The 14,906-nt window shown below is 49.3% G+C and overlaps 1 protein-coding gene across 6 annotated transcripts in view; it reads right to left on the reverse strand.

The window, feature by feature from the left end:
* NF2 (NF2, moesin-ezrin-radixin like (MERLIN) tumor suppressor) overlaps positions 1-14,906 on the reverse strand; it is a 93,537-nt gene that overhangs the window by 31,980 nt on the left and 46,651 nt on the right. For all 6 annotated transcript variants that reach the window (XM_077834650.1, XM_077834654.1, XM_077834649.1 and 3 more), the window contains exons 7-12: positions 9,426-9,501; positions 8,853-8,987; positions 6,411-6,485; positions 4,661-4,774; positions 1,246-1,368; positions 610-827 (exon numbers count right to left, since the gene is read on the reverse strand). In XM_077834650.1, coding sequence (XP_077690776.1) covers positions 610-827; positions 1,246-1,368; positions 4,661-4,774; positions 6,411-6,485; positions 8,853-8,987; positions 9,426-9,501 — 741 coding nt within the window. The remainder of the gene's footprint in view (positions 1-609; positions 828-1,245; positions 1,369-4,660; positions 4,775-6,410; positions 6,486-8,852; positions 8,988-9,425; positions 9,502-14,906) is intronic.

Below are 14,906 nucleotides of genomic sequence, written 5' to 3' on the forward strand. Positions count from 1 at the left end.
TGGGAGTGCAATGCCAGAGCAAGGGCGAGAATGATGAATTGTGTTTAATATCCAGAAGCAAAAAACTCCAGTGTTATTAATTAATGGAGCCAAATACTTTGGAGAATACGGCAGGTGTTTCTCTGGCTGATCCTACAGCTCCGTGATAATCTGAGCCAATGTCTGCACATTCTAGTTAGTGCTCCAAGAAGAGCCAGGGAAGAAGAGTCCTATGGACAGTTCGAAAGGAAGACTATATTCCAGCCACTCACTGAAGCCAGTAGCTGAAAGTCCCTCTCCTAGTCACTCTCTCCTCATTGCATCTCTCTCATAAGAATTCTCCGCATCAGGCTCAAATACAAGAAAATCAGGGAGGCCCAATATGTACATTGGCATTCGTTTACCATTCAGCAGAAGCCTACTTTTGACAAACACAGCTGCCTAAAGAAAGAAAACAGCTCAGTCTTGTGGCCAACTAGCCCTCACAGGTGTCTGAGATACCAAGGGCTCACTGCACACCGTTTGGAAGGCCTGTATAAAGTTGTGACCCCAGGATACTGTCTTGGTCAATCTCACTGGCAGATCTGGAAAGTGGAGCATGGAAGCAGGTGTAGGGTTCCTCCCTCTGACCTTCTCTCCGATTCTTCTGCCATCTTCAACGCCAACATCTCTGCCTCCAGGACCTTCTGTTCCATCAACCGTTTCTCTTCCTCTGTCCGGATTGCCGTGGCTTTGATCCGCTGCATCTCCTGCTCCGCCTCAGCTGCTTTCTGAGCCAGCAGCTTGGCTTCCTCTTCTGTGATCTGGGCTTTTTCAGCCAGCAAGTCTGCTGTCTCTTCAGATCTCATCTGGGAACCAACATATACAGCAGTGTCAGCATGCACAAGGCCCCACCCACCCTGACATGTCCAAGATTCCTGTGGTAGGGACCCTAAGTCCCCTGCCCCACCTTTTTACTATGACTCACATGTGCGCAAATTCCCCATTTCCACAATCCTTGCAGTGCTCTGGCCACTGTGCAATAAGCTCCCAACCAAGACTCTGATACTCTCAGGCTCTCTGCCTCCAGTTAATCCTCCACTCAGACGGTGTCATAGCAGGGCCCTTGCACCACACCATTCAGCTGACCCATCTGTCTTTTTAATCACTGTTCACCAGCCGGGGCTTACAAATAGCCCCAGAACGCACACTGCATGTCTGCTGACTTCAGCAAAGGGAGTCACAAACGTCTGCAGTGACTGGAGAACAACCACCATAAAGACATACCAGAGCCTCATTGGCCATTGTCGCCTCCTCCTTTAACTGCAACAACCTCCTCTCCAACTCATCCCTTGTTCGCTCTGCCTCTTCCCTCATCTGCTTCTCTCGAGCCAGCCGCTGTCGTTCCATCTAGGGAGATGAGAGGAGACGAAGGAAAGGAAATGACAAATATTAGAATAACCAACGTTCAGTGTATTCCTGTGATGGGGCACACTCGCCCCACACTGGACAGGGAAGGGTTAACACTACATTGTGTTAACCACACCCTCTCAACTCTACTGAGCATGCTCCAAATGCACTAGTATAAAAGGGAGCAGCTCAGCTCAGGTACTTCTGACTGCCAGGGAGGCAGGACACCACCGGCTCCAGCCAAGGATCAGCTGAAGCCCGAAGCCATGGGAGTCAGAGACACCACAACCCAGGCAAATGCCAAGCTACCCTCAGAGGCGCCACAGAGTCCGGAGTTGTCGGGGACAGTGCAGGCTAGGGAACCCGGAGACAGCTGAGATGCCCAGACCACAGCAGCGGAAACTACAGTAGGAAGCAGCCCAGAGCAACTAAATAGTGGCCTGGTTAGTGAACCTGAATTTTGAGACAGCATGTTTCAGTCTGAACTCCACGCTGATGCAGTGGCCCGCACTCCGGGCACAACCAGGGGCCTGGGCTGGGGTCCGGTGACTCCTTTTTGTGCGTGGCGGCCCCCTTCCCGACTGAGACCACTGGACCTCACTACCTCGCTACCAGAGATGAATTTACTGACTTTGGCCATTAGGTCTTACTGCCCTGCTAAGAGGGGCGAACCTATGTACTTTAGCCACTAGGCCTTACTGACCTGCCAACTGAGGCAAGACTATTGACACTGGCCGTTGGGCCGCACTGCCCAGCTATTAGAGGCAAGTACACTGACTTTTGCCTTTAGGCCTCATTGCCGTGCTAAGAACGGCAAGTATATTGACTCAGGCTAAGGTTATGTCTAACCTACAACCCTAAGAGAGACGGCACACACTCGCCCTACACTGGACGGGGCCTCCCACCAACCATGTTACAATTCCCTAGGTATGGTGCATTTCACGGACAGGATGGGAATGTTGTCTGCAGGTCGGAGAGCACTCGGATGAGTATGATCTCCTCCTTCTGCTTCACTTACCCATTTGTCAACTAGGGATATTTCACTACCAAAAGGGGACAGGCCTATTAATGTGTGTGAAGCACTTTGTGATCCCAGGATGACAAGCACTGTAAACCACAAATTCAAACAGGGACCTTTGTTATTTTCCCATCAGATACAACAGCAGCTAAAACCTAACGCACTGGAAGTTCTTCCCCATTCTATTCATTTAATGGGTAGGCCAGAAAGTGTATGCTTACCAACAATAAGATTCCGATACACGTCAAGCTACCTCCTCTCACCGTGTACAAGTAGTCACGGTACACGTGAGAAAGAACCAGTCAGGTCCTCTCTGATACAACCTAATCTAGCAGAATCCCTTCCACCTGCTCCCAGGAGAATGTGCAGGACCTGTACTACCCCTGAAAGCACCCAGCAGTCAGTAGTTTAGGCAGCAGCTGCACACTGTACAACTTGTGCCCTTTGCTAACCAAGCGGTGGAAGGGAACTGCAAAACCAGTCAATTCACCACCTCTTAGCACTCAGATCGCACAGTGATGGGCCCATTATAAATACAGTACCTTGGTTACACGTATAGATCACTGCATTACTCAGGCCACATACTGAGTTTAATGAGCCGAACAAGGAAGCAAGCCATCTCCCTGTTATCCTCAGCCACTGGCTGTGTTCTGAAAGCAGGACACCCATTGCTTTAACAGTGGTGCTTCTCTCTACTAAAGGTACCCTTCATCAATCACCACTTGTTATGATCAGGATCCCATTCAGGGCTCATGATGTGAGCAAACTGCTCGGAGCCAGTTCACACAGTAACCCTAGAGTGTAGGCAGCGAGATACAATAAAGGGGGTTAATCCAAGGGAAGGCGGCAAATCTCCACATTTCTTATATAGCCTGGTGGCGAGGGCACTGGACTGTGCCTAAGGTGACCTGGGTTTAATTAACACGCCTGCTGGGTGGCCTAGGGCAAGTCACTTTCCCTCTGTAAAACGAGATCATGAGCCTGACCTCCTCTGCAAAGCACCTTGAGATCTATGGATTAAAAGCACTAGCTATAAGCCAGGTATTATTCCTCCTCCTCTGGGCCCACTTGCAAAAGCTCTACCCATTTCATCTCAAAGTCAGTGATAAATGTGTACCCACCCCCCACCTCCAGAGCCAGGTGGTCACTTCCCTGGTAACTCTTCCCAAGCCCCTGAATCCCTACCAGGCAGTCACCCAAGGCTTCTCAGTTCTTCCTGGCTTCATTCAGACAGATCCTCCATATCCCTCAAGGAGCCCATCAGATTCCAAACGCTGCCCCCTTCCCCACTAATTCCTGAAGATTCCAGGTTACTCATCATCCTCAACCTCAAGGAGGATTGCCTGGGGCTCCTTTTAGTCTGCCAGCACCATTCCTATACTGGCCAGAGGCACAGAGGTTAGATGCAAGCATTCTCTCCTCCCAACCAAAGACGAGGGTGCTGCCCTTGAAAGGAGAACTGGACACAGGTCTCCTGCATGGCACTCCAGAGCATAGTAGAAGGCGGGGCAAGGTACTCAGTTCTAACCCCCAATCCTTTGCAATAAATCCCAGTAGACATGTCTGAATCCAAGAGCAGTACATCTGCGTTTAAAGTCTCTTGGTACAGCTGGCTGATACTGCTGCTATCTGGTGGCTTATCCAGAAACAAACATTTATATTCTAAGCAGCAGCACTCAGATTAGCTGTGTGGGTTTCAGTGAGTAGAAAAGGTCTATGAACAGAAAACAATGATTCATACAATCCAATTTGCTGATATATTCTCATTGGCTACAAGCTGGTGCCTGCGATGTGTTGTTCCTGCCGCCTGACCTATGGCGGATAGAGGCCAGGACTAAATCAGCATGCAGGCTGCATGCCCTGAAATGTCAGCATGCATTCCATCACCATCTAATTAGGAAATGAGAGCACAAAGCAATGGCAAAGCACAACTCCTGCCTTAATTACAATCAACTTCCCCAAGACACTACAACTTTCCTGCAACAGGGCTAGGTAGGGATGGATGCAAACATATGTACCATGCGCACAGGTTATCCTTTTCCCCATCTACTTATACCTCCGAGCCTGTAGTCTGGTGACTTGTCAGCCATTCTGCCATCAGCCCACATACCGAAGTGTAAGAACTACATGTAGTAACGGGGCAGGCTACTAGATGAGCTGCTCAGCAGGGCCTGCCTTGCACACTTGGTGCTTTGTGCTATTCTGTTCCCTCCTGGTATATTTATATTTCTGATTTTAGCTCACATCTGGGTTGTATTACAAGGTCTCTCTCACCTGCTTTCTGGCCTTCTCCTCCCTGGCTTGTGCTTTCATCTGCTGGACCTCCAACGAGTCTGCCTTCCTCCTCCTCATGAATAGATCGTGGTTTCCAATACAAAGCTGAAGAATCTGTTCCAGCCAAAAATAAGGGGAAAGAAAGGAAAGAAATTAACACATACATACTTAAGTGACATGATCTGTACTGCCAGCACATAGACCAGAGTTATTAATACTTAGTGCTCATATAGCACCTTCATCCATGGATCTGAAAGCACTTTACAAAGTATCATTATCCCCATTCTACAGATGGGGAAATCAAGGCACAGAAAGGTAAAGTGAGTTACTCTCAGAAATGGAACCTGGGTCTTCTAAATCCCAGTGCATTTTCCTATGAGCTGGATCAAAATGCCCCTCCAGGTTAAAGGAGCACTATGGGATGAGGTACCATAAGAAACATATCTTCACTCTCGGGAAGGAGGGGAGATGAAAAGACAGAAAGGCTACCCGATGCACAGCATTCAACCCACTTACACCAACCAGTCTGGAGCAGAACCACAGCCTCGCTGGAGGCCTTCAACCATGCCTGCTGCATGACTTGTGGAGCAATGTAGTTGATTCTAGCCCTTAGGGGCAGAGGAGAATGATCTGAAACTGAGTTGGTGGGAAGAATGGTAGGAAAAAGCTAAGGGGTAGGTGAAAACTACAGTCTCCCTCAGGCTCATCTCTAAGGGCCTGATTCAGACCTCACTTGTACTGGCATAAATCAGGACTAGAGTACAGTGAAGTTACATCAGTGTGAGACTGAGGAGAGTACAATAAGTATAAGGCCCAAGGATTAGGCCCTGCCTTGGTAAGGTAACAGTACCTTTCCTGAGTCTACAGTAGGTACAGGGCAGACTATGTTGGCAGAGTCAGGACAGAAATCCCTCTGCCTACCCCCAAAAGAACCCAAAATATACTGTACTCTCCTCTAGAGAGTACAGCTGAGTAATAGGTATTACAGATTCTGGGTCAGATTTTCAAGAGCCAGCAGCTCTTATTGTTCTCCTGATGCGGAGTGCTGTTGAAAGTCTGGTCACTAGTCAGGATGCCTCAAGAAGCGCTGCTGGCTACCGACCAATTTTGAAAATCTGGCTCTAGATTTATTACGTGGTTTTCTGGCTGTAAACTTTACAGTCAAAACAGACAATAATGTCTAAAGTGAGTGACTTTTTTCCACCTTGCATAAATGGCCATAAGTACATGAATACAGCGGATATGAGTTAGTCTCTTCTCTTCAGACAACCACTTGTCATGACTCAAGTGATGTGTCCCGATAGAGGCTGAGTACTGAGTGAGCACAGACCAGTTAGTGTTTTCTATTAGACACTGTGATCATCCTGAAATACATCAGCAGAGCAGCAAAGGGAAGCCCAGGAGAAGCAAAAAGGACATTTGGGGAACGAGGGAGACGAGAAGAATTTTGTATTTACAGCGCAGGTCAGATGTAACCAGAAGGCTCAAAAAAAAGAGATCAGTGGAAGAGATGGGGAGAAATTCCATGAAGGAGCTTGACTCTTCCCCCCACCCCTTTCTCAGAGGCTATAAATTCTTGATTGGATCCAAAACATTGGATCAGACGTGCAGTCCCTCAAGTCAAGTGTGCTACCTCTGACAGTAGCCAAGATGCGTGAATAAGGAAAACCCTGAAAGAACATTCCCTCACATTGCCTACAGAAGCTTCCTCAAGCTACAGACAATAAAATCACTGTGCCTTCAAACTTACCAGCTTATTCACACGCAGCTTTGATGAATTGAATTTAAAGACATCGATCTTTTTGTCCAATGGCTTAATTGTAAACTGAAAGGAGAGAAAAAGAAAAAAGTTATCAAACTCAGAGCCTAGAACAAAACAGGGTAGCAGAAGAATTACACAGCATGCTGGCTAAGAGCAGGCAAATGGAGTGCCAGATAAACAAGCCTGAGAGCAGTCCTCATGGCTTCCTTCCAAGCAGGCCAGCTAGGATCAAAAAGCAATCAAGAACTGCTGTTCCCCCATCAGGAAAGCTCAAGTGCCTCCCAGAAGCAATGTCCTTAAGCTGCAAGAGGAGAGAGTGATTCCTGTCTGCTCAGCGAGTGCTCTCTGATGACCAGCTCACAGGTCTTGGATGGGGTTGTATACCCACCCTTACAATCAAAGGCAAGGTGCTTCTATCTAGCAGGATATGGGGAACTAGGAACAGGGAGGATTAAAAACAATCGTGGCCCATCAGAGTAGAAGAACTAGTTTGAACTGCCCACTGGGTTGGTGCTTAATTATAGAAAGCAGAGATGGAAAGAAACAGTTCTATTTAGGCTTGGCAGAACTGGATTTTAATTTTTTTATAACTTTGAACATTCATTTATCAATTTAAATTTTCAACCTTTATCAATTTAAATTTTCACAGCTGCAGGAAACCGGGAGGTTCAGAAAACAGGGGGTCAGACAATAATAATTTAATCTCAGTAGATGTTGAGATTTATAAATCTTTATCTTTCTGATCATTAAAACACAAATTGTCAACAGCACATGGCAAAATATACAAAATAAATATCCTTAAAATCAAACTCTAAGAAGTTCTCAAGCAGCATTATTCTTACTTTGCCTATCTGTACATTTTGATCATCATCGACGGAAATAGTTTTTAATTGGTTTGTGTGTATGCGGTGAAACTGACATTTACCAATTACATATCTAATCCTTCCGAGCCAGTTATATTCCATCCATGCCTCTAGCCTATCTCCCCCAACCCTGAGAGCCAGTATGTGATTGCTCCATACAGTCTATTCTCCAGGACTTTGGCCAAACTTAACTTTATGTTACAGGCCTTATGTCCCACTTCCCTTGGGAGACTATTCTGCAGTCTAAAATGTTATCCTGTTACTCCTAAGTGTATTTACACAATCTTGTGCCACCCTAAACAATTTCATCCCCTCCTTGGTGCTTACTGCATTCAAAGTACTTCCCAACTACAATCAGCCCACTCCAGCTTCAGGTGATACAGTACTGGTTGTACTGCCAGGGATGGGGGTTCAAGGATCATGGTGCTGGGGGCCCATATCATAAGCTGAATGGATGGGGACTCACAGTTAACAAAAGGACACTTCACAAGATCACTGCATAAAGATTAAAGCAGGTCAAGGATTACTGACATGATAGAAGATGACAGTGCCTCCTCCAGGAGAAAGATCTATTACAGTCTATTGTGTCAAGGCCTACTTGCAGCTGCTTCAGCCCGCAGAGTCCTAGAGTAACGCATGAACAGGGAGCTCTCGCTGCACGGACCTGGGTGTGGGCAGAAAAGAGTCGTAGGAGAAGAAAGCCTGCCGTGCTTGGGCTGGTGCTCTAAGTTATGGAGAGCTTTCGTTTTAATTCCTAAACAAAGGGGGGGATTAAATTGTGCATGAATCACTTAAGAAAAACAAGCATAAGCTCAACTGAAGTGAGAATCGTTTGCTTTTTGCCCTCATCAAATATGTTTAAATTAAAAATAAAACAGAAACTAAACAGCTAATTTGTTTACCTATCATGAAGGTAGCTAATTTCCTTTGTGCAATTCCCTCAGACTGCCCAGGGGATTGGTCATTTTCACTTTCTGTAGCCAATTTCACCTCCTTACCCTAGTCTTAGCGGTGTTGGGATCACAACTACTCAAGAAGCCACTCCTATTCACATAAACAGTTTAATCAAAATCAGCCACAGATGTTGGGCCTACACTACTCGACACCTAAGAAAAGGTTCAATCTGCTGCACTGAGCCTGGCATTCTGGAAGTTTGGACGCTCAGAGTAATAGAACGAAGCAGTGAGAGCCAAAAGCTCTTCTTACCAGGAATGCATTTAATTATACTTCACGATGCCAGGGCATAGTCACAGTAAGACAAGATTCTCATTTTCTGAGCTTTCAGCTGGCTGGGCTGAGCACACTAGGGGTAATTTTCTTCTTAAAATAGTTAAACAGAGGGCTCTAAAAATAGCAAATAAAAAAAATAGCCCCTGGGCTGAGCTCTTGAACACTTGCTTTCAAAACCATACAAAAGCCTGGGAATGAAGGGTTCTATAGGAAAGACTGAGATAGCTTTGGCTGAGACTGTGAGAGCAAATGCAAGTGAAGCGGGACAGAAGAGAAGTCCCTCTGATTTGTTATTACATTCCTATTGGTATTTGTACATAGGATAAAGGTGCCCTACCTCCTTATCACTGTAAGAGATATTCCGAATCTCGTTCCACGGAAAAGAGATTTTGGGGGTCAGCCTGTTTTCTGGGTCGTAGATGTGAAGCCCCAGTGCATCAACCCCAAGCAACAGCTCGGTGCCCTTCTTATTCTACAGGAGGGAAGAACAGAGCAAAACAAACCATTTCCATTTGAAGCCAGAAGATTTGAGGAGGATCTGACACAAATGGTTACATTCTACTACTTTCATCCAGCCCTGACCAGAGATGCAGCACCAACTATGCCAGAGGGGATCCTGCTTCCCAAGCGCCAGGCACCGTGCACTGCAGTGGTAACTCATTCATTCACTCATTCTCTTGGGAGGCTTCTGGCAGCAGCTTATCCACTGCCTTCCCCGTCCCCTCTCCCCGCCCATAGGTAAAATACTGCAGGAGTGCAGCCAGCTTTGAGTTTCACACAGTCATCTCAAGGCAAGTTGGTGAGGGGACCTTTAACGCGAGGACTATTCCTCTCACATACCTCTTCCCCTGCCCCAGAAACACAATGGACTCAAGATGCTTTGAAAACATGACCCAAACTCTGAACTCACCCTAATCGCAAAGTAGTTTACTCCATACATCTCCAAGTCCTGAGCGATCTTCAAATATTCCATTTCAGCTTCATCTCTGTCAGGTAAATACAGGCCAAAGTTACAGACAGGAAGAGAGAGGGGGAAACAGACACCTTCTAAGCCTTACAGGCATGCAGTGCACTCGAGCCAGGACTTCTCTATTGCAAGGGTCAAGTCTCTGCTTACCAGCAAGATCAATCAAGATCCCCGGAAAATCCCAGTTTGCAGCTTACCTGCATCCTAATGTCTATTAATAACAGCACAGAGGATGCAATGTTTCAAGCCTTGTCTCTACCCCAATCCCCTGAACAGACTCAGTTTGTGTGGCTATGGTTTCAGATATCTCTTGCTTTGTGCTCATCCCCAAGGAGGAGTGTATTGTCCAGTAAGGGTATAACTACCCATACTAGCTTGAGGTACAAGGAATCATTGGATTTGTGAGATTTCACTCACTTAGACTCCTATTTCTCTCTCCTGCCCACTGAGCATCACTCCCATCTCAGACATCATTTCAGTGGGTCAGCAGCAGGAGTGCTGCGATGCCCTACCACATGCATGGCCCTGCTGCAGTGGTATTCCAAAGCCTCCCACTGGAATCCCATTAACATACTATTATGACTGGCCAGCAGAGGGCACTAGGAGTGGTAAAAGCTCTCTCCAACTGCTCATTTAGGACTTGTCTACATACAAAATTGTACCACATTAGCCATACTCATAACTAAAATGGTACAAACCGTGATTTAGTTGGGATTGGTCCTGCTTTGAGCAGGGGGTTGGATTAGATGACCTCCTGAGGTCCCTTCCAACCTTGATATTCTATGATTCTATGAAACACTCTTGCTTTGCTACAGTTCTACTGATATAATGGTGCGTATGCTGGTATAGCTTATTCCTGTAGGGCACGGGTGGGCAAACTTTTTGGCCCAAGGGCCACATCGGCGTTGCGAAACTGTACGGAGGGCCGGGTAGGGAATGCTGTGCCTCCCCAAACAGCTTGGCCCCCCGACTCCCTATCCGCCCCCTCCCACTTCCTGCCCCCTTACTGCCCCCCTCAAAACCGCCGACCCATCCAACCCCCCCGCTACTTGTCCCCTGACCACCCCCTCCTGGGACCCCCACCCCTAACCGCCCCCCAGGACCCCACCCCCCCCACTCCCTGTCCCCTGACTGCCCTGACCCCTATCCACACCCCTGCCCCAGACAGGCCCCCCCGGGACTCCCATGCCTATCCAGCCACCCCTGTTCCCCATCCCTGGACTGTGTCCCCGCCCCCCCGAACCTCCGCCCCATCCAATCTCCCCCTGCTTCCTGTCTGCCCCGACCCATCCACCGGAACTCCAACGCCTATCCAACCGTCCCCTGCTCCCTGCCCTTTATCCAAACCCCCCACTCCCCGCCCCCTTACCATGTTGCTCAGATCAGCAGGAGCTCGCAGCCCCGCCGAAGCCAGCCACACTGCCCATGCTGCCTGGCAGGAGCGGCAGGCCAGAGCACTGGCAGTGCGATGCGCTGAGGCTGCAGGGGAGGGAGGATAGCAGGGGAGGGGCCGGGGGCTAGCCTCCCTGTCCAGGAGCTCAGGGACTGGGCAGGACGGTCCTGCGGGCCAGATGTGGGTACCTCTGCTGTAGGGGAAGGGGTATAAGCTATATTGCTATGTACGTGCCTTATAGTGATATAGAAAAAACGGTTACTCACCTTTCGTAACTGTTGTTCTTCGAGATGTGTTCTTCATGTCCATTCCAATCAGGTGTGTGCGTGCGCACATGCATGTTGGCCGGAAGATCTTTCCCTTAGCAGCATCCGTCGGGTCGGCCTGGGCACCCCTTGGAGTCATGCCCTCATGGAGCCTAATATATAGCCTTGCCGACCCGCCATCCCTTCAGATCCTTCTTGCCAGCTACTCCGACAGAGGGGTAAGAGGGTGGGTATTGGAATGGACATGAACAACACATCTCGAAGAACAACAGTTACGAAAGGTGAGTAACAATTTTTTCTTCTTCGAGTGCTTGTTCATGTCGATTCTAATCGGGTGACTCCCAAGCAATTTTAGAAAAAGTGTGGTCAGAGCTGTCCACTGATTAGAGTACTGCTCTACCAAAGGCCGCATCATCTCTGGCTTGCCTAGTAACCGCATAGCGCGCAGCAAAAGCGTGTATGGATGACCACGTCACCGCCCTGAAGATTTCCTGGGTGGGGACTTGAACCAGGAAAGCTGTTGATGAAGCTTGTGCCCTTGTAGAGTGCGCCATTATCGGAATCCCTGCTAGATTGTAGCACTCTGTAATGCAGGCCTCAATCCATGATGAAATGCGCTGGGTTGAAATAGGCTGACCCTTCATCCTGTCCACTACTGCTACAAAGAGCTGTACCGACTTCCTGAACGGTTTCATCCTCTCGATGTAAAAAGCCAGCGCCCTGCGGACGTCGAGAGTGTGGAGCCTCTGCTCCCTCTTATTCACATGAGGTTTAGGGTAGAAAACTGGGAGGAAAATGTCCTGGTTGATGTGGAACTGCGACACAACCTTCGGGAGGAAGACTGGATGGGGTCTGAGCTGAACCTTGTCCTTAAAAAATATGGTGTAGGGCAGCTCCGATGTTAGAGCCCTGAGCTCAGACACCCTCCAGGCTGAAGTTATCACCACCAGGAACGTGACCTTGTAAGAAAGGTAGAGCAGGGAGCATGTTGCTAGAGGCTCAAAAGGGATGCCCCATGAGCCTAGCAAGGGCCAAGTTAAGGTCCCAAGCAGGAACTGGTTGGCGGACGTGGGGGTATAACCTGTTGAGGCCCTTCAGGAAGCGACTGACCAGAGGGTTAGCAAAAACCGAATGGCCCTGTACCCCCAGATGGAAAGCCGAGATGGCAGCCAGGTGCACTCTTATAGAGGAGAAGGAGAGACCTTCCTGCTTCAAGTGGAGAAGATAATCCAAAATCTGGGGCACTGAGGCTAGTGCCGGGGGCAAGTCGCGCTGAGCTGACCAGATTGAAAATCTCTTCCACTTGGCCAGGCATATGGCCCGAGTGGAGGGTTTCCTACTGCCACGAAGAACCTGTCTGACTTGTTCTGAACAGGAGAGCACGAACAGATTCAGCCATGGAGCCTCCATGCTGTGAGATGGAGCGACTGCAGGTTCAGGTGCTGGAGACGCCCATGAACTTGAGTGAGAAGGTCCGGGAAGAGCGGCAAGGTAATCGGGGCTCCCACTGACATGTCTAAGAGAGACATGTACCAATGCTAGGCGAGTGCTATGAGAATGACCCGAGCCCAGTCTCTACGGATCTTGAGCAGGACCTTGTGGATGAGCGGTATGGGCGGGAAGGCGTATAGAAGAGGTCCCCCACAATGGAGGAGGAATGCATCCGCTGTGGAGCCCGGACTGTGAGTCTGAAGGAGCAGAACTGCTGACACTTCCTGCTGTGTCACGTGGCGAAGAGGTCGATCAGGGGACAGCCCCACCTCTGGAAGACCGAACATGCGACGTCTGGGCGAAGAGACCACTCGTGGCTGTGAAAGGACCTGCTGAGGCGGTCCTCCAGCTCGTTCTGGACCCCGGGAAGGTACGACGCTTGAAGATCGAATGAGTGTTCTGTACAAAAGTCCCATAGCCTGAGGGCTTCCTGGCACAGGGGAGAGGAGTGTGCACCCATTTGTTGATATAGAACATCGCAGTCGTATTGTCCATCATGACCGATACACATCGAACTGCTAGATAAGGGCAGAATGACTGACATGCTAGGCGTACCGCCCTGAGCTCCCTGACATTGTTATGAAGACTGAGATCTGTCTGTGACCAGAGGCCTGGAGTCCTGTGGTCCCACAGATGGGCTCCCCATCCCAAATCTGATGCATCTGTCACCAGCACTAGGGATGGCTATGGGCAGCAAAGGGAACTCCTGAGCACACCTGCTGAACATCCATCCACCACAGGAGCAAGTCGAGGATAGGGCAAGGCAAGGTCACAATCCTGACCAAGCCGTCCCTGGCAGGTCTGTACACTGACGCAAGCCACGACTGAAGCGGCCAAAGCCTGAGTCTGGCGTGTTGTACCACATACGTACAGGCTACCATGTGCCCGAGAAGTTTCAGGAAATTTCTTGCAGTGGTAGTAGGGAACTGCATGAGTCCCTGGATCATGGTGTTGAGGGCCTGGAATCTCACCTGTGGGAGGAATGTTCTGGCTTGAGTTGAGTCCAGTACCGCCCCTATGAACTCGGGACAGAGTCGATTTGGCTTTGTTCAGTAGCAGTCCCAGATTCTTGAAGGTGGCTCTGATGAGCTTCCACCTGAGCCCTGGAGCGGCCTTTCCAAGGTAATGAAACACCTGTTCCTGATGTCTCTGCAGAAAGGCGGCAACGACTGCCATGCACTTGGTGAATACTTGAGGTGCTGCTGACAGGCTGAATGGGAGGACAGTAAATTGGTAATGGGAACCATTTACCACAAACCTGAGGAACTTTCTGTGGTTGTATGAGATTGCTATGTGAAAATACTCATCCTTCAAGTCGAGGGCAGCATACCAGTCTGCTGGATCCAGTGAAGGGATAATGGAGGCCAGGGAAACCATGTGGAACCTGGCCCTCATGAACTTGTTGAGGTCGCGCAGGTCCAGGATAGGCCTGAGGCCACCTTTGGCCTTCAGTATTAGGAAATAGAGGGAATTGAAGCCCTCACCCCTGTGGCTCCAGTGGAACCTCCTCCACTAGGAGCGACAGCACCTCCTGAATGAGAAGTTGCTCATGAGAAGGGTCCCTGAAGAGGGACAGGGAAGGGCGGTGGAAGGGCGGGAGAGCACAGAGTTGGATGGAGTATCCCTTCTCTACCGTGAGAAGCACCCAGCGGTCTGAGGTTATACGGGACCATGCATGGTAGAAAGGGGACAGTCGGGAGGAAAAGGTAAGATCCAGTCTCTGATCTGGTGTACCGTCCTCGACTGCACCTTCAAAAGGCCGGTTTAGGGCCAGAGGGCGGTTTGGGTTGGCCTTGATTAGCAGAGAGTTGTTGCCTCCTCCTGCCGCTCCGGTTCCTCCTCTGAGAACTGTCCTGGCGGTTCTGCTGCTGGAACCTTTGAGGAGGTTGCAGGTGGAAATGTCTCCACTGTGTGGCGGGGGTACGCAAGCCAAGATCGGAGAGCGGCTCAGGAGTCTTTTTGGCTGTGGAGCTGTTTGTCTGTCTTCTCTGAAAACAGAGTCCCTCCCTCAAATGGGATGTCCTGAATGGTTTGCTGGACCTCATAGGGCAACCCTGAGACTTGCAGCCAGGCCCCGTATCATAGCCACCCCTGTCGCCATGACTCTTGTGGCAGCGTCTGCAGCATCTAAAGCCGCCAGCAAGGCAGCCCAGGAGACTAATTTCCCTTCTTCCACCAAGGCGATGAACTCCGACCAAGAATCCGAAGGGACGAGCTCCGTGAATTTTGCCATTGCTGCACAGGTGTTAAAAGGGTACCTGCTCACAATGTCCT

Source organism: Eretmochelys imbricata, chromosome 15 (genome assembly GCF_965152235.1).
Source record: "Eretmochelys imbricata isolate rEreImb1 chromosome 15, rEreImb1.hap1, whole genome shotgun sequence".
Classification (NCBI taxonomy): Eukaryota; Metazoa; Chordata; order Testudines; family Cheloniidae; genus Eretmochelys; species Eretmochelys imbricata.